The sequence below is a fragment of the Lycorma delicatula genome, chromosome 4 (genome assembly GCF_047948215.1).
Source record: "Lycorma delicatula isolate Av1 chromosome 4, ASM4794821v1, whole genome shotgun sequence".
In the NCBI taxonomy this organism is placed as follows: domain Eukaryota; kingdom Metazoa; phylum Arthropoda; class Insecta; order Hemiptera; family Fulgoridae; genus Lycorma; species Lycorma delicatula.
Genome location: NC_134458.1, coordinates 53,185,923 through 53,205,911, shown reverse-complemented (window position 1 = coordinate 53,205,911; position 19,989 = coordinate 53,185,923). Strand labels below are relative to the sequence as shown.

The 19,989-nt window shown below is 29.9% G+C and overlaps 1 protein-coding gene across 1 annotated transcript in view; it reads right to left on the bottom strand.

The window, feature by feature from the left end:
• Positions 1–19,989, bottom strand: part of LOC142323397 (serine protease gd-like) — a 49,103-nt gene that overhangs the window by 15,275 nt on the left and 13,839 nt on the right. The window contains exons 5-6 of the mRNA XM_075362965.1: positions 4,913–5,077; positions 1,095–1,210 (exon numbers count right to left, since the gene is read on the bottom strand). Coding sequence (XP_075219080.1) covers positions 1,095–1,210; positions 4,913–5,077 — 281 coding nt within the window. The remainder of the gene's footprint in view (positions 1–1,094; positions 1,211–4,912; positions 5,078–19,989) is intronic.

The window sequence follows — 19,989 nt, the reverse complement described above, 5'->3', positions numbered from 1 at the left end:
CACATAACTAATGTACATATATAATGAGAAATTAGAAGGTCCAACTTTACTTGATAAGCACTTAAGTGTCAGGTTGGATTACTCAACCAACTAACAGGATACATACTCACCAGGCAGTCCCACAGACGTGTTAATATGGTTTTATCCCTATAAAACCATATTAACACGAAGATATAGAACTAGAAATCCCTACATCCTTAGTACCCACAACCAGAAGGTTTAAGTCCAAAACCCTTACAGTATTCTAAATCAAAAGAGATTGAGAATAGGAAGTAGATCAAGGTGAAAAGGAACAATTTACTCATAGAAGAATCATAAAACAAGACAAATAAATCCACCCTGATTTCCTTCAAGGACCCTCCAGGTAGTGAGTTGAATTCAGTTTAATACTGGATGACAAAATCATTTTCACAAAATACTGGTACTTAATATTTTAAGTACATAGAGTACCTGAGTTTGCTGAAAAAAAATAAAATAGAATGAACTGAGATTAAACCAGACAACATGTCTGCATTTATTAAAGAATACATCAAAATTATAGGAAAATTTGACTTACACAATCTAAGTAAGTATACTGATTGTTCACAGGAAATATCCCACTCAGTGCTAAGTGCACCAGGGTCAAAGTAGGGATTAGCTTTTGCTCATATTCCTGCACACTTCTCAAACACTAGTTTCCCAAAGTATTGTTGATGAGTGCAGATGGGTTGCTTATATGTAGATCCCCTATCGCACATTATTATTACTGGCCACATCTGTTATCCAGGGGTAAATGTTAAAGATGAAAAATGCCACCTTTGTCACATAGGATAAGGTAGCCACAATCTCAGTTTTAAGGGTAAATGCTGAATTTTCTGCATGGTTTACCCGCTTATTTATGATTGAACTTGCTTGTGACTGGGTTCTACCCCATGTTCTTGTAAGTTATCAAAACCATGGTTTTTATTAATCAAATTGTAGGAAATGTATTACAAAGAAATTTCAATAGTATTAAATATCAGATGATGTGCCATTGTACACTGACTACCAACAGTCAAAGTCTGAATGACCAAGAAGAACATATACAATAGTTAAAATATACAAGGTTATCTTACCTGTCTAAGTAATGAGTCTTGCTCAAGCCAGTTTTTCAAATTGAATTTACCTAAATAAATGAATATGGCATTTGGAGTGAGTTTCCCAATATCTTCATGATGTATGCAATGACCAGCTGTGTAAAACAACAAATATAATTTAACCAGTATGTCATAAATAATAAAATTAGATGAATTAATGAAACAATACATTGCTGATAAAACTACTACAAAGCAAACAGAACCAGATACAATTAACTAATCACAAAAATAACTGAATCTGTTCTTTAAAACTCATTATAAAAAGATTTCAATGCATGCAAATTAAATTCAGTAATGTTATCATTTAAAACTATCAACATTTCAAATGAATCAAATATAATGAATAAAGAGTTTTTAAAATTTGTAATACTTTCAGTCATTCTTGTGGCAACCTTAAGTGACTGGTGGAGCTGTTCTCTCAACTTAGCAACAGCTGATATTATAGCAAGTGATTTTATGATTCCACAAACTGCTCAATATACCTGTGTTTCCTGAAGACTATATACAGCTCAACACTACAAAATACCTAGCATACATAGGATCAAAAACACACTTGTTGGCACACTCCTTCATGAAATAAATAAAATAAAATAAAGATTAAAAAAAAATATGTTCACATTTACATAAACGAGCAAAGGATCAGAGAAAAAGTTCACAAATTTTAAAAATCTGGATATAATATGGGTTTCATAACAAAAAATGAAAAATCATTGCATAATTGCTGAACAAACATAACGTTCCTGGAATATATGAATTGAATTGCTGTTCCTACAAAGTTTTACACTGGTCAAACAAGATGCAGTTTCAAACAAAGATAAAAAAGTGCTTAAAACCTTTTATCAAGTTAACGTTTGCCTACCATCTCATATATGCAAATCATAAATCCATTAACCTTGATATGCATGTGCACACATGTACATCAAAGACAAAATCTCAATAAACTTGAATATTATGAAATATACAAAAAAAAAAAAAAAAAATGGTATATTATATGAGAAGCAAAATTCAAATTCAATATACATTATAACCAAATTCTAACATTAGCTCTGACACCAGGATGAGAACGGCAGAATCAGTCGCAGACTTTTTTTTGGGTGAAAAACATGCTCAGTCATAAAAGAAGGCTGCAAGAGTGACAGTTAGAATCCATGACTTTTAAAAACTGTATTTAATAAATTTAGTTCAGTTTGTTTGAAAAGTGTAATAAATAATTTTTATCCATCATGTATAAAAACACAGATTGGTTCAGGTTAGATTCCCAAGTCTAGAATTTTTAACCATTTCATACATCTCAGCTTCCTCATTAAAATACTGGTGTAGACATCCAAGATCTTAATATTAAAAGTAAAGTTAAATTGCATTTTTAACATAAAGAATTAATAAAAATAAATACATTTTTTAAAATATTGTTATGGTTGAATAAGATATCAATATAGTTGTGGTAAAGCTAATCAATTTATTATCTCTGTCACAAAACTGAAAAGTTAGTCTGTGTTAAACTATAGCTTGTTGTTCAAAGATTTACTATTGTAGTTTTGGTTATTTGCACTCACTAGTTGTTGCCAAATAAAAAGAAAATGTAAGGAAGTGGAATAACTTTTACAACTTTTTTTCTATTTTGGATCATTAACAAAGTAGAGACATTTTATTTTAATTGAAAGAAGAAATTACAAAAAAGTAACATACACATTTAATAGAGCATATTTTCATGGTAACTTACCATAAATTTTGGAATATTTTACGGTGTAAAAAATTACATACAGCAGCAGGGGAATGAATTGTATACAATACAAGTACTTATATAGTAAGAAAAATAAACTGCAGTATAATACTGTTGCATACAGTATTCATTCTAATTATTTAAAAATAACTCAAAACAGAAGAATACACACATAAAACTATGTAATAGACTAATATCTGAACGATAATATTTCTTAACTATCTGGTGCAGTTCAATTAATGTTAATATTACCTACTAATATAGAATTCCTTTCAAGGCAGCAATCATTTCTAGGTTAAAGGCCAGAAAAAGCAAATTTTATATTGAAATATGACCAATTTTATAAGTCTGCATTATTAAAATAAATGTAATTTGCTGTTGTCAAATTGTCCCCAGTAAGACTAAGAAAGAAGAAGAAATTATCCCCATTGATGTATCATTAATATTTTTCATTAAAACCACTGTAATTCTTCAATGACATTTTTTCTCCATTTTTGCTTTTCAAAGGTAAATATTCTAAAAAAAGAAAAGGATGCAGCTGTGTCAGAAAGATTTCCACTTTATTAAGGAAAAGAACTTTAGTTAATGGAACTTTATTTCCACTATAATATAAAGTGATGAAGTTATTGGGACTAAGTTAATGGAAAGTAAATAAATATTACTACCAGAAAATCATGAATACATTAATATCTAATGTACCAGAAAAATGCAGCAGCAATTTAAAAAACTGTACATGAAGAAGTTCACAAGCTGCAAAGATTTTCAGTTGTATTGTTTTATGAAATGTCCCATTAGTTTTTATAAAATTAAAAAAAAAAAAAATGAAACAAACAAATGATAAAACATAAATATATACAAGTGTGTAAATATATATATATATATATATATATATATATATATATATATATATATATAATATATACACACACACACCAGTTATTATACAATTCACATTATGTAATATTATCATGTATTACATCATAACTGCATAACATAACACAAAGACATACTGTTGGATATTTTTCTATGTTTATGCGTATCTGTGTGTATGGTGTAGTGGGGGTTTTCCCATCCCTTATTCATGTGTGCTGCTCTGAGCTGAGTTTAGTTGGGTTCATGAAGTTGACATAACATCGATCTGTTATGTTTTAATCACAAAGTTTCTTTAGTGTAATGGTATACAATTACCATGGAGTGTCAATCTATACAAAAAGATGTCAATCAGTGACAGTTACGTTCAAAATGTGTCATTTTATTATACAGTCCACTTAACAGATTTATAACCAGCATCCACATATAGTTTGTTTTTTAAATGTACTTACCAATTTAATGGACATGAAATGGGTCTAAATTTAGTTAAGTTTTAAATGTCTTATTTAATTTTTTCAAACACTTGATTGTGACTGACCTTTCAGATAGGTGATAATACAGCATAATGCCAATTATCAGGATCCCAATCATGTTATCTGTCAAGTATTTGAATATTTATTACACGAGATAAAATTTACTGTGATAGTCAACAGTAAAATATATTTGCTAAGTACGGATGAATATTAAAATTGATAATCCTAGAATAAAATTATTAAATAAAGAAGAAAATACTGAAAGTATTATATAGATAACCAAAGATCAGGAAATCTGTGCGATTTAAACTTAATTTAGTTGGGTTTATTAGGTAAAATTCATTCCTAATTAATAAAAATAATTGGTCATAACAATGTCACTCCCTACATTTGCCCAAACAAAATATGTTATAAGTTAGAATGCTAAAAACTATCAGACAAATAGTGGCCAGGATAGAACTGAGAAAGTGATATAATTACATTAAACTAGTTCACAAACATCTTGATCTTTATATATTTTACACAAAAACGTTTAACCACTATGCTACCCTGACATCAACAATCAATAAGGGCAGCATTAAAAAGAAGCAATTACAACCCACCTCTTAACACTCCTGGCAACATTTTGTCAACACATTGACCATATTCCAATGAGAAAACAATCATGATCATTAAGACAATTGAAATTTTTTATCCACCAACATAAATTTCACTTTCATTATAATCATACAAACCTGTTACAACAAACTGATTGGAAATCAATGTTGCACTACAATGAAACTGTAAGTCTAATGACTGCGAAATGAAAATTGCTACCAACCATGGCCATTCTCTTTGACGTATAGGTCTTCCACCTACAACTAATGGATTTGGTAATACTGCTCGCCCACATATCTCTTCTGTTGAGAATAATAAAATAAGTTATTTCCAGAACTAACTGTAATCAAAACAATAAAAAATATTTTGTAAGATTTACATGATAATACATTTCATTTACATAAATTTATTACAAAAAAAAAAAAAAAAATATGTAATAAAAGATAAAATTGAAATACTGTTTAAGAAAATAATAAACATTATTAAAAACATATGTTCCCTTATTTCTTCTAGGGTGGCAAACAGAGCTCACTGTCATTTGCTGGATTCAAACAACTACTAAAACACATTCACTCAGAAGCTGCCTTACCTGTGTTTTTGAATAAAAGATTTAAAAACAACTCCTGTTTCATAAATTGTAATTTATACTATCAACTAAATATTAAAATTGTAAATTAATTTTTGATGCAACAGTAGAGCTTTAAATACTTTATTTTATATTTAACAAACACTAGCTATCATTACACTACCCTAACAGTGAAAACACCGGATTTAAAAAAAAAAAAAATTAATAAAGATAGGCATATAAAAAATTCCATTTAAAAATATTAAAGCAGGCCTTCACATAATTGTTCTACAATATTCAGATGAAATAGTTATATACAAACATAACAAGATTTATAAAATTGATAAAATCATCAGCAAATAACATTACTGAATCATCCACTGATTTATAAGATTCTTTATTGACATTTGAGAAGAAAGAATACAGTACATTACAGTAAAGCTGTATTTTTGACAAAAGAATTCACTTGTTTCTAATTTCTCTCCTAGTATTTCTATTTTTATAACTTGGGAATCTCTTAGAATTATTTCAAAACATGTAATAAACCCAAAAACAAACCAAATTCAGAAACGATATAGAAATGGACTGTAATGAAACAGTATAAATTTTATACAAAAAAAGCATGGACTATATCTGTTGACGTTAAAGACATTGACTTATGAATAAAATTTGAAAAAAAGATGAGGGCATGATCTTCAAGATTTTCTCTTAAGGAAATAAAAAATATAAATAAATCCATCTTAAATTACTCATGAAGCAGTCTAATAATGATTCAGATTTCACCCTAGCAATTACGAGCATTCCCAAAAAAGAGTCCCAAATAAGTTAATCAAACATATAGAATAACTAAAGTGTATCTATACATTCATTCAATTATTTACTTACTTTTACTATATAGTATTATTTTATATATAGTAATATAGAGTATTACTGTAAGATAGAAGTGATTTAGTGCAATAAGGATACATATTTTGTTAGTGCTCTGAGAAATCTTTATTTTACTACGGTAATATTTTTTAGTTTGGTATGTATTTCTTCAGTTTATTACACTGAATATTTTTGTGCAAAATCTGCTTCTATGGTGTACATTTTAATAAAATTTAAAAAAAAGTAAAAGCTTATTTCAATTTGCATTAGTACAAATTAATTACATATTTCTGGACACTATCTGCTGGAGATAAGATAAGAAATTATAAAGCAGAGTATAGTTAGAATTCTGTTTGTTTTCTGGGTATTGGTTAAATCTTGCACATAACCTATCATGCATAAGGAAAAGACATATTTATACAATTAATGAAAAATTTGAATTAAAATAGATTAAACTCAGCTATATTTCCTCACTTCTACAAGATCAGTTCAGAAAATAATTGAACATTTTTAATTATGTGCCAATGGAGATATTTAGTGACGTACAGTTGGCAGCAATGTATTCTGCATAACCTCATCTGTAACCACATCTTCTTGGATTGTTGGTATCTCGTTTAGTTTTATGTAATTATTATTTGAGTGCAATGTGTTTAAGTGTTAGTAGCGATTTTTGTAATGTGTGATTTTTGGAAGCAACAATACAAGGTAAAATTTTTCGTAAATCTGGGGAAAACTTTCACAGAAACGTTTCAACTTTTGAATGAAGCTTACAGAGATGATGCTCTGAATCATACACAATGTTATGAATGGTTTTCACAATTTAAAAGTGGTCGTCAGTCAACTGAAGATGACCCTCGACCAGTAAGGCCTTTGACTTCAACATGATACCCATGTTCAGAAAATCAATGTCTGTTGGGAGTACATCACTGATTGACTGTCAGAGACGTTGCAGAAGAGGTTAGCATCTCAATTGGATCATACCATGACATTATGACTGAAAAATTGAACATGCATTGAGTTGCAGCAGAGTTTGTTCCCCATATGATGACCAATCAGCAGAAAGAACATTGAGTGGTTGTTTATTGGCAATTTCTTGAAGAAGCCAATAAAAATGAAAAATTCATACAAAGGATCATAATGGGAGATGAAAGCTGGGTTTACGGCCATAAAATTGAGACAAAAGTTCAATCATCACAATGGATTGGCAAAGGATCTATCTCCATGCCCCAAGAAAGCACATCAGTCTCGATCCAATGTCAGAGTGATGCTCTCTGTTTTTTCAGTTTTAATGGAATTGTGCATTTTGAAAAAAATCTGCAAAAAGAAACCAAAGTTGTGGAAAAACAACTAACGATTCCTTCACCATGACAATACGCCTAATCATTTCTAATACACATTCAGCTTTGTCCATCTGACACTTTTGTGCCAAAAATCAGATGACTGTCCTCCCTCAGCCTCCCTACTCACCAGACCTGGTTCCTTGTGAATTTTTCTTATTTCCAAAATTAAAATCAGTGATGAAAGGATGCTGTTTTGAGAATACTGATCACAGTAAAAAAAATTTGTCATGGACCTTAGAAATGGCCATTTCAAATGAAGTAATCCAGGACTGCTTTGCTAAGTGGAAACACTGCTGAGAAAAGCAGTGTTTGAAGGGGACAAGGACCAATAATCTGTAAAATTAATAATAAAGATTAAAAAAATAAAGTTCAGTTATTTGCTGAACAGATATTGTATTATCGGTTTTATTTATTTAAGTATTATTATTTTGTTGTTCCTTTGTCAATGTGTCAGAGCAATTATTTTATTGTTATTTTACTTCTATTAATACGAAAATGCAGAGAAATAATTAGTCTTAATGTGTGTCAGATATAATGAAACAATTCAGACAGAACTTATGTACAGCATTGTTAAGTTTAATGTAAGGTTTAACAGTTATTAAATTTAATGTTGTTTTTATCCTGTTAACTTAATTATACTTCCTTGATCGGCTACTTTTCTTTAGTTTGTAGGAAAGGTCTAAAAAAATCTGCAGTTACTATAAACTGTAAAGGTATGTAACAGATATTTCATCTTAGGTGCACTACCGCTGAGGAGGATAATTTAAAAAATTTTAAATATGATTCTTCAAAATGGGTTTGCGAGGAATGTGAGGAAGGTTGCATTTTTAAAAAAATGATAGTATAAATAAAAGAAGCAGCATTTCAGATCATGATAAAATAGTTCCAAATTTACTAAGGCATGACATTTTTAAGGAATGAGATCTTATCTGTAAACAAACAATTAGAAGAGACAAATAGAAAATTAACTGATTTAAGAGTTGAAAGTACAAAATTATTTAAACAGAAAATTAGACTTGAAAGATTTTTTTAGGTAGAGTTGGAAAAAATGTAGTTTTGACGAATAAAAGTAGGAAAAGATCAAACAAGTGTTTGTAAAGATTTTGAAATACAAATTAAAGCAAATGAGAGGAAAACCCCAAACTATACTCTTCTAGGTAATTTGGAGGCACCAGATGAAACAGCACAAATAGCATGTACAAACAGATATGAGGCATTGAATGATTTTTTGACTGATTTCAGTGAAATTAATACTCCCAAAAATGTTTTCTATGGGAGCACCATGTAATACCTCTGTTGAAATGGATAACTCTACCTTTAATGATAAAAACGATTGTGTTAACACTTGTACTTATAAAAAAAAAACAGGATATTAGTAGTTTCCAATAGCCATGGTAAAAAGATTTTTCTTATCATAACAAGCTTATGAAACAGCTTGTACTGAAGATAAGTTCTCTCATAAGTATGAAATTATAGTTCGCTGCAGCCTTGGTGCTCCATTTGATTATGTAGGGCATAATTTGCAGCCAATGACTGAAGATTTTACCTTTTCAGACCACGCTATTATAATGGCCGGAACAAATAACAAATTTTAAACATGTTAATATTATAATTGAACAATTTGACTTATAATTGGTTAAAAAAGTAGCAATAAAAACAAACATTCATGTTGTAAATGCATCTTTCAGATACGATAAACCTTTTTTATAGTAAGATTAATATGATGAATGTAATTATTTACGAAATAACCTGTGAAACCAATCATCTTTCTTTTATTGATACAAGCGACATAGATATTACTGGATACACTAAACATGGTTTGCATTTCAATATAAAGGGCAAACATAAATAGTCAATGAAATACTCAATTCAACTAAACCCCTGGAATACTTATCACTAGAAAATTTTAAGCGACCTATACTGTTGTTAGTAGTAATTATAATAGTGATTCCCCTCTGTTAATTAAAAGCCCCTAATCCTATAATTTCCAGCATTTTAAAAAGTTAAAGGAAACAAAAAACATACATTAAAAAACTCTTTTATTCTTGTCGTGAAAAATCCAAGGTAAACTCAAATAAATTGTATCATAAACTGAAAATAAGAAATTAAAAAATAATCATTTTAACATAGTTCATATAAATGTTGGGCACATGTCTAACTAAATAAACCAAATAAAATTTTTTTAAAATGTGAACATGGACTTGTGATTGAAAAATTAAAAATTCTGCAGGTCCACAACTACATCCTTGTGAGTTCTTTTTTCAATGAAAATTGTAAATTGTGGGGTGTCGTAATTTTTTTAAGGGATAACTGCCACTTTGAACAATGTAAAATGTTAAATATAAGTAGTGAACTTTCAGTAGAGCAAATACTTGAATGTGCAAGTGTAAAAATTACACTAAATAATGAAAGTAACACAGTTTTGTCAGTTATGCATATAGAAGTCCTGAAGATGGTATGGTAAACTATTTTTTGGGGCATTTTAAACAGCTACCTAGAGAAATCCAGAAATTTACTGTTAAAATGGTGATCAGAAGAGATTCTAATTTCGATATATTTTCCCAAAAGAAAAATGTGAAAAATGTTGGTAATATCTTACACAGTTTTGGCCTGGTTACTGCAAAATAATTTTCAACCTGTATTACTGTATCAAAGTCTACATGTATTGATAATTTTCTGACCAATATTGAGAAAGTAAGGACACACATTCTCCAGCCATTTATATCAGACCATTCTGCTATAATCTTAGAAGTACCTATTCCAAATATAAAAAACTAAAATTTATTTAAAAATTAAACAGAAAGATGAATGACATCAGTATTGCTGAACTGAAATTTATATTACAAAAAGAAATGTGGATAGGTGTGTATATTCTGCCATGGATACAAATACAAAGTATCAACAATTTATCAATAGCCTAACTTATCATTTTGATATCTCTCACTCAATGATCAATAAAAAATTTAATTTATTAAAGAAAATAATTTCCCTGAATAATAAAATATTAAATATAAAACACAGAATGAAGTAGCAGTATTTAAAATGGCTCAACACTAAAAATGATCAGGATGAAAAGTATTACAATATAATAACTGTAAAGCCTATCCAGAAACATAAATCAGAAAGATCCTACATGAATTAAGTAACGCTTCAGATAAAAACAAGATAGCTTGGAAAATAATACGAGGGTTGTCTGAAAAGTTTTGACTCAGAAAGAAGTATTTTTTTCTGTCAAATGTAGTCTTACTTTTCAACAAAGTCTCCTTTCAAGTCGATACAATTTTTCCAGCAATGCTCTAACCTCTTTAACCCTTCCAAACAGTAGCTGGTATCTTTCTCTGCAAAACAGGCATACATAAATGCCTGTTTTGCAGAGTCCTGATGGAAAAGCACTTTCTTCTTTTACGAATGTGGTTTTTTTTTTAATTTCTGCCTTCAGCTTGTCAAGTAATGATGTGTAATTCTGTCCTATTATTATTTATCTTTCTGAAGATAATTTATAAACAAAATTCCATTACTATCCCAAAAAACAGTCTCCATTACCTCCCCGGCTGATGGAACCATCTTTGCCTTTTTCGGAACAGGTTCACCCTTTGCACCCCACTGTTCTGACTGTTGTTTCATCTCAGGAGTGTAGTGGTAACCCACCGGGTTGGTCTAGTGGTGAACGCGTCTTCCCAAATCAGCTGTTGGAAGTCGAGAGTTCCATCGTTCAAGTCCTAGTAAAGCCAGCTATTTTTACACGGATTTGAATACTAGATCGTGTATACCGGTGTTCTTTGGTGGTTGGGTTTTAATTAACCACACATCTCAGGAATGGTCGAACTGAGAATGTACAAGACTACACTTCATTTACACTCATACATATCATCCTCATTCATCCTCTGAAGTATTATCTAAACAGTAGTTACCGGAGGCTAAACAGGAAAAAAGGAAGAAAGGAGTGTAGTGGTGGATCCATGTTTCATCTACAGTTATGAATTGACATAAAAAATCTGATTTGTTTTGCTTAAACTGCTACATCAGAGCCTTGCAAATGTTCGTTCAAATGCATTTTTGGTCTAAAGTGAGCAAATGTGGCACCCAATGCGCAGATAATTTACACATATCCAATTCTTCAGTTATTACATGACAAACACGTTCTTTCGATATTCCATAGCCTCTGCTATCTCTCTAACCTTAATTCATTGGTTATCCAGTACCATTTGCTGACTTTTTTGATGATATTGGTGGTGGTTGGAGTTTTTGGCCGAGCCAAATGCTCATCATTAACCATGCTGGTATGACCATGTTTAAATTCAGCTGCCCATCTTTTCACGGTGGCAAATGATGGAACAGAGTCCTTGTAAACAGCATACAACTTGGTTTTAATTTGTGTAGGCATATTTCCTTTCAAAAGTAAATATTTAATCATGGCACGATATTTGATTTTTCGCATTTTTACAAAAAACACTCACAATGACTTACTCAAATGATTATCAAACAACAACTGAGCATCCAAAGTGGCTGAAATTCTAGTGAGTACCTTTCAACGAATGTGCGAATACATTCCCTAACTTTTGTTGATGAGTGCTGCCATCTACATGTTGTGGCTTAAAACTTTTCAGACAACCCTCATAGTAGTGCTAAAGAAAATAATACCAGTAAATACAACAAATTAATTTTGAAGGAAGAAAACAGAATAGTCATAAATTCTTTTCAACTTATATTTTTAATAATTATTTTGCTAATATAGCAGAAAGTATAAGTAACACAGTGAACCCAGTCTGTCTTTCATTTTTTTGAAATTTATTAAACTTTGTTTAATAAATTTCAACCTTTAAATGAGAAAGATGCTGGTAAATTGTTCTCCGGTTTTCTGCCAAAAACATTTGCTGGTGTAGATGGTACAAGTATGAAAATTGTTAAATCCTGCCCAATGAGTTCAAGTCCATCTCAAGTCCAAATCACTTATTTGTGTAATTAATGATTCACTGACGAATGGAATTTTTCCTGACAAATGCAAGGTGGCTAAAATAAAACCTCTTTTTAAGAAGGATTGTAATACAAATAAAGAAAACTACAGACCCACATCACTTTTGCCAGTTATATCAAAACGTATCGAAAGGGTAGTATGTGACCAGTTTAAAGATTTTATGGAAAAAAATAATTTTTATTATTTTAAAAGTCAGAATGGCTTTTGTGAAAATTAATTCTACTAAATTAGCTTTGATTGATTTTGTAAGTAGATCCACAGATGATATCGATGCTGGTAAGTATCATCAGATGCTTTGCCAATCTGTCAAAAACTTTCGACTGTGTCAGCAGAAATATAGTTGGAAAAGATTGCTTCCGTGGGTGTTTGTGAAATAGTGTATCAGTGGTTTGAATCTTATTTGACAGGCAGATCATCAGTTACCAAAATTGCAAACATCAGAAACTGTAAAATTAAACCTACCATGTCAGCTTCACAGACTATAAATGGAGGGTGCCACAGGTCTACTCTTGAAATGTTCTTTTCTTGGTCTATATCAATGACCTAGGTGACTATGTTCCACTGGAAAATCTTTTTCTATTAGTAAATGATAGTATACTGTTCATAGTAATAAAAGCTGTGATTCACTGCAGCAGGACATTTTTATATACTTTAATAGTCTAGCCCCCAATATTTGTCTAATAACAATTTAAAAAAAGATTCAATTAAAACCAACTAATGTGTTTACAAACTCACCAAAGAAAAAGTTTTAAATTACTTGTGACTCCTTCAGTTTTTATTGATATAGAAAGACTAACAGAATTAGAATCTGTTGGTTTTTTGGGGATGAAGCTGGACTGTCAGTTGAACTGAGCCAGTCAGATAAGACGGTTTAGAGAAAATATTGTCAAAAGGTCTATTCGTCCTGCGAAGTCAGAACTAGAAAATACTAGTCTCTTGAAGATAGTTTACTGTAGCCTTTTTGAGACCTAGATATGGTATTCAATTATTCTGCGGGGGCTGTTAAGAGAAATTTGGAAAAAATTTCCAAGGCAAAAGAGAGCTCTGAGAAGTATATTTAGAGTGCAACCTCAAACTCATTGTCTCTTTTAAAAAATCAATTTATAGTTCCATGTCATTATATTTTTAAAACTATAAATTATGTAACAAAACAAACATAATTAATGTAAAAATCAATCACCAGTATAATACTAGAAATAGAAATATAATAATTTAAACTAAAAAAAGTCAATAAATCGAACTAAAAAAAAAGAAAACAAGGTATAGAAATAAAGGACTAAACATTGTTATGCAGTATTTAATTGAATAAAATACTAGGTGATCAATCAAATTTCAGACAGCTTTAATTTGTTAAATGTATTTTTCATGTGTAGAAATAACAGGTAGTAAAGGTTGTCTAATGATTAAGTTCTAACCAAGACTTACATAGATAAGACAATTTTGTCCTTGAATGAAATTATTTAAATGCAGTCAGGGGGCCCTTTAATATAGAATAACTATTAAGAGCTCTTTAATATAGGACAATTACTATTCCGTTACAGCGTTCCTTGAATGCATTTAAATATTTTCGTTGAAGGACAAAATTTTCTTATCGATCTAAGACCTGGTTGAGAACTTAACCATTAGACAACCTTAAATGCCTGGTATTTCTACATGAAAAATATATTTAAGCAAATTAAAACTGTCTGAAACATGATTGGTCACCTATTACTTTATTTAATTTAAATACTGTATAACAATGTATAGTCCTTTATTTCCATACCATATCTTCTTTTTTTACACGACTGCCCAAAAAGGAGTGTAATGTATTTAGGATGTATGTATGTATGTTCCACCGTAGCAGTTTTACGGCTGAACCCCCATTTTGATGTATAGCCCCGCGTTGGAATCCTTATGTTACCAGAAGTGTCATAGGCTATAATATGTATATATATTTATACAAATATATTATAAAGTTTTAAAGATTTTGAATTGAATGATTCAAATCAATCAAATATTACAAAAATAATAGAATTAAATTTATGTCAAATAAAATAAACTAATATTAAATAAATTTAAAAAAATTCTGTTTAATAATAATAGGCCTAATATTATATAATATTTATATTATATTATAAAATATAATATGGAGAACTGCGTGTGAGGATAGAGTGGTGAAGTGATGCAAACACCTTGTGCAAGGCTAGACTAATCATCATCATCAATTAGTAACAAACCAAGGGGGTGCCCCTGGTTGTTGTTTTGGAAGATGCAATAATAGGGTGCTCTTATAATATCTCTGCAAACAATCATTTGATTTTCAAAATTATTCAAATGGGATATTTAAGTAGGCTGAAGGTTAACTTTTGCATAGATCAGGCACATTCTCGATCTAACAGATAACAGTTATTCGAAAATGTTATACCTTCGCAACCAATCTTCCCATTTTCAGATTTCAAAGGGGGTATTTGCTAGTATAATACAAAATCATGATGGAACCAAACCAGAACAAAACGATCAATGTTTGTATTTGTCAAAAATATTTTTTTGACAGTTGTGTTTGTTAATTTTAAATGTTTATCTCTTGTTATTTAGTTAGATTTATTTTTGTTTTTTTAGTTAATTTATTTATTTAAAAAAAAAATCTTTTTAAAGGTACTTGGCAGTTGTATTTTTTTAATTTTTATAATTGTTTTTACTATTTAATACTTTTTAGTGATCACTGAGAAAAATTCGCTATTCAAATAATTATGACTAACATCAATCCATTTGAAGTGTCCCAAAACCCAAAAAAAAGCTGGTTGCTTGACATTCAAAAAAAAAAATTGAAACTTACCCACTTGTTTCCTACATGCCTCAGGACTTAAAAAATATTTTGTTTTAATTTTTTATTTAAGCAGTTTACCTGTGGCGGCCATTTTTGTGATTGTAAGGGTTTACAGAAAAATTCATAACTAAAAACCTAACAGTATTGTCCTGGAAGGATGAAACAAAAAGCAATTTAATCATATTTTCTCAAGGTAAAAGATTGGTCCAGTGGTTTATTTACCTATCTCTCTTCTTTTTATGAGAAAATTACCAATAAAGTTGAACATGAAAAACGGTGAAATTTCACTTTTGGTAATTTTTTCAAGAGGCAGGGATGGCATACACAGTTTGAATTACTTTTTCATATGTACGTATATGTTAGTAGTTTTATCATAAATAATATTAATGGTGATATACCCACCCCTAAATGTTTATGAACTTTTGAAAACTAATTTTTTTTAAAAAAATCAAATTTTGGCTTCAGATAACTCTGATGGGGCTAGTGATAAAAATCTCAAATTTGCACAACTTACATGGTTTTTATAGATGTTTATATCATATAAAAAAGTTTCTTGTATATTATACTAATAAATAAGTAATAAACTCTCAAAAATAACGAAAAACCTGTTAAAAGTGATACCATTTTTACTCGCTAAATAAGTGCTCCAAGGGGGTTTCTTGTCTTCTTGGCAGTTTAATATTTTTATACTTATTACTGTAGTTGAAATAAACTTGTTTCAACCATTCAACTGCAGTGTTCACGTTATAAGAGGTACTTGAAGTCATTTCCAGTCGTCAGGAAAATTCATGTTGCAACATGTTCATTTATGCTTCTTGTATCAATTAATAGATGATGCACCAGATTTGCAGTTACAGATTGGTCAGTCTGTAAGAAGTTGGTGACCTGTTCACATCTTTACAGAGTGTCTCAAATTTCATCTTGTGTTTGGAAGTGTTTATTAAATACATAAGTTTTTCTTAGTAATATTATATTTGCAAATTTTAAAATGAATTAAATTTTTACATCATTTTCAAATAATTTCACATAAAACAATGGAAGAACAATGTTCCATAGGAATTTAAATGAATGAAGAGTGTCATAAAACAGTGTATGGAAGGTTCAGTGCCAAAATAGCTCATCACAATTTGTCAATTTAGTGATGAAAACCAACTTATTTTTTTTTTTACATGTTAATTCAGATGTCACTAGTATTTGTAACTATCATTAAAAAGGTTTTTGTCAAAATTCAGTCACCTGTATGGTCAGTTCTGTTGGAACTCTTTGAGAACTCATAAAAAAACAGTTAAGAAAAAACTTAGATAAATAACATTAGAGCAAGCTCTTAAAGAACACTTTTCCAAATTTAAATTTAGTTCCTGGAAAGTCTCTTTATGTTAACTGTTTCAAAATTATTTTTTCTCAGCAGAACAAAGAACTATATGAATGTGAAGACCGAAAGCAATAGATTGTCTTACATCACAATATTGAACAATTGGATGCTGCTTGTAGCATTTTGGGTGTATCATCTCCAACAAAACTGAAAGAAATTAGCACGGATCAAAGGCCATGAGCATTAAAATTAAAGTAAATAAGGTATCTGAAAAAATTAAAAAAGAATCTTGAATTGTGTTTTGATTCAAAAGTTCCTGAAAATAAAAATCCAGCCCAATCTTCTTCACATGAATATGATGATTTTATTTTAAAACTAAAAGAAAAATGTGTTCTTGCTTCTAAAGAAGATAAGGTTAAAATTTATCAGTTTACTTCCCCAATCTTGGACCAGGTTTAAAATAATCTCACAGTTCAATGTGTCTGAGAATTTTACTACTACAGAATTAGAAAAAACTATTTTAAAAATATTGAAAACATCAACTTCAACAACATAGGGGCTAAATATAAAAAATAAGTAAAAAAATCTGAAGTGCAAAGAAGACAGGAAATCCCCTTGGAGCACTTATTTAGCGAGAGAAGATAAGATGATAGAGAGGTCTCTATGTAGCGCAGACCACTTGATTTTTCTGAGTATTTCAGTTAATTTTTGCTCTGGTTTGGTTCCATCGTGATTTTATATTATACTAGCAAATACCCCATTTGAATTTTGAAAATTGGAAGATTGGTTAAGAAAGATATAACATTTACAAACAACTGTGATCTGTTAGGTTGAGAGTTTACCAGATGCATGCAAAAATTAGCTTTCAACCCACTAACAAATACTTTGTTTGAATTTTAAAAATCAGACGATTGTTTGCAGAGATATTATGAGAGAACCCCATTGCACCTCCAAAACAGCACTCCAGGGTCACCCCTTTTGTTTTCAATTGATGATGATATTGGTCTAGCCACACATGAGATGCTCACATCACCTCACTACTCTAGCCTCACACACAATCCCATTATTATTATTATTATTAAACAGAAATTTTTATTACACAAACATTTTTTAAACTTGTTAAATATTATTTTATTTAATGTAAATTTAATTCTATTAATTTCCGTAATATTATTCATTTTATTGATTTGAATCATTCAGTTCAAACCCAGCTAATACAGTGATAGAGGCTCACAGTTCACAGTCATTAAAATTTGTGCTTCAACCAAGAAAAATCTCCACACTATATTATATATATATATATATATACAGCCTATGACACTTCTGGTAACGTATGGATTCCAACACAAGGTCAAACATCTAAATCAGTTCAGCCATTGAGCTACTACGGTGGAACAAACAAACAACCAAATAATTCATGTAAAACTAAAATAAGCTTTCAAAATAAACTAAAATAATTACTAATTGGAAAGTGTTTTTATTCAATAGAAGAATTCTTTGAGAAATGTAGTGAGATAAGAAAGATAGCTGATTAGTTATTGTTGAGTAACTATTTACGTGTTAGCATTTAATTACTGATCTACTGGTAAATATAAGTGTTTCTGATTTATTTTCTTATGAATTATAAATATATATATATATCTTTTGCTATTTTTGTATGTATGTTGCCTGAAGGCAGATACTTTTGACCAGTCTCTTGCTCAGGTAGAGTGTTTGGGATATGGAAAAAAATAAATGAATAAAAATAAATTTATATTGAAACTCTATATGTGCTATTTTATTTTACACTGATACGTCAGATCTTTGATTACAGTTTATTAAAGTTGAATAAGGTGCATTTTATACATATTATGTAGCACTACACTTATACGCATATATTGTGCATGATATATATATATATATATATATATATATATATATATATATGTTGACAGAGGTGAGGAAATCATTATGAATAAGTATGTCAACAAAAAAAAAAAAAAAAAAAAACTACTAATAATAAACTGTGTAATAACAATGCACATATGTGTGCATAATCCACTTCATGTATTATACACCTATAAATTTCTATATAACATTTAAAATTTGATTATTTTATTATTTAATGCATAATGTATTATTTAATACATTCTGTGAGTAATAAAGTTATTTTTTTACATAATTGTCCCACTGATTAGCACTGCTCTGGTCCTACTCAAGTTAGTAAACTACTCTGATAGGACAGAGTCCCTTTGTACGTTTATCATCATTTTCTATCCTATTATTTCCCTTTTCTTATCTTTCATCCCTTCTTCTTTGGATAGCTACCAAAGGAATCATCTAAATCAGAGATTCTCAACCTTTTTAGCCCCCTGACCCCCAAAAAGTAACAAAAAAATATATATAATGAATATATCAGAACCCCCCCCCCCCCAACCTCAGCACAATGAAACCTATTAAAACTATTTAGCTGCGTCGATAGCAACAGGTATGAACATGCATGTGTGAAGTGTACAAACATGAGCAATTTACAGGTTCCAACTTGATGTGTACATGGTCCTTGTAATTTGGTTTGCTTGTGTAATATAGACTGTGAAAGCATAATTTCTGAACATGCATATGATACATTTGAACACATTGTTCTCTCAGCAATATAAAAGAGGTGTAAGGGATTGCAGAATGTCAGTTTAATTTAGAATGCGAAGTGTGTGTCTGGTGCCTTTAAGTTTTTAAAAGCGTATTTTCATTGAAAATAATAATAATTGAGGTTCTGATTATTTAGCGTGTGGTCAAATGTGTAACTGTTTTTTTTTTTTTTAATTAGATTCTTTTGAATCGACTGGTAAAAAGACAGGATTGCACAATGACGGTAATTTAAATTACGGGTTTATCTCATTGGCTACAGTGCGTGCGTTGTTTACTTTCAAGTCCTCTCTGATGAAAGAATGAAGCCATTAAAATTTATTTGGCACTCGGAAACTAAATATCCAAATCATAAAAGCAAACCATTGGAATTTTTCGAAAGAAAATTACATACTTTGAGAAATCAACGATATATATCTATTTGTAAATCAAGCCATACTGATAAAAGTAAACTTGAAGCATCTTATCTCATATCATTAAGACTAGCTAAGTTATTCAAACAATCACAGAAAAACTCATACTACCTGCTGCAATTGATAAAGTCAGTGTTTTAACAGGTGAAGAAAAGCAAAAAAATCCCACTTTCTAATGACACAGGATCAAGGTGATTCGACGACATGGCTGCTGATGTTCACGATCAGATAATTCAGGAAGTGAGTTCAAGTGAATTTTCTAGTATCCAATTTTATGAATCAACAGATGTTTCAAACATTTATCAGATCTTATG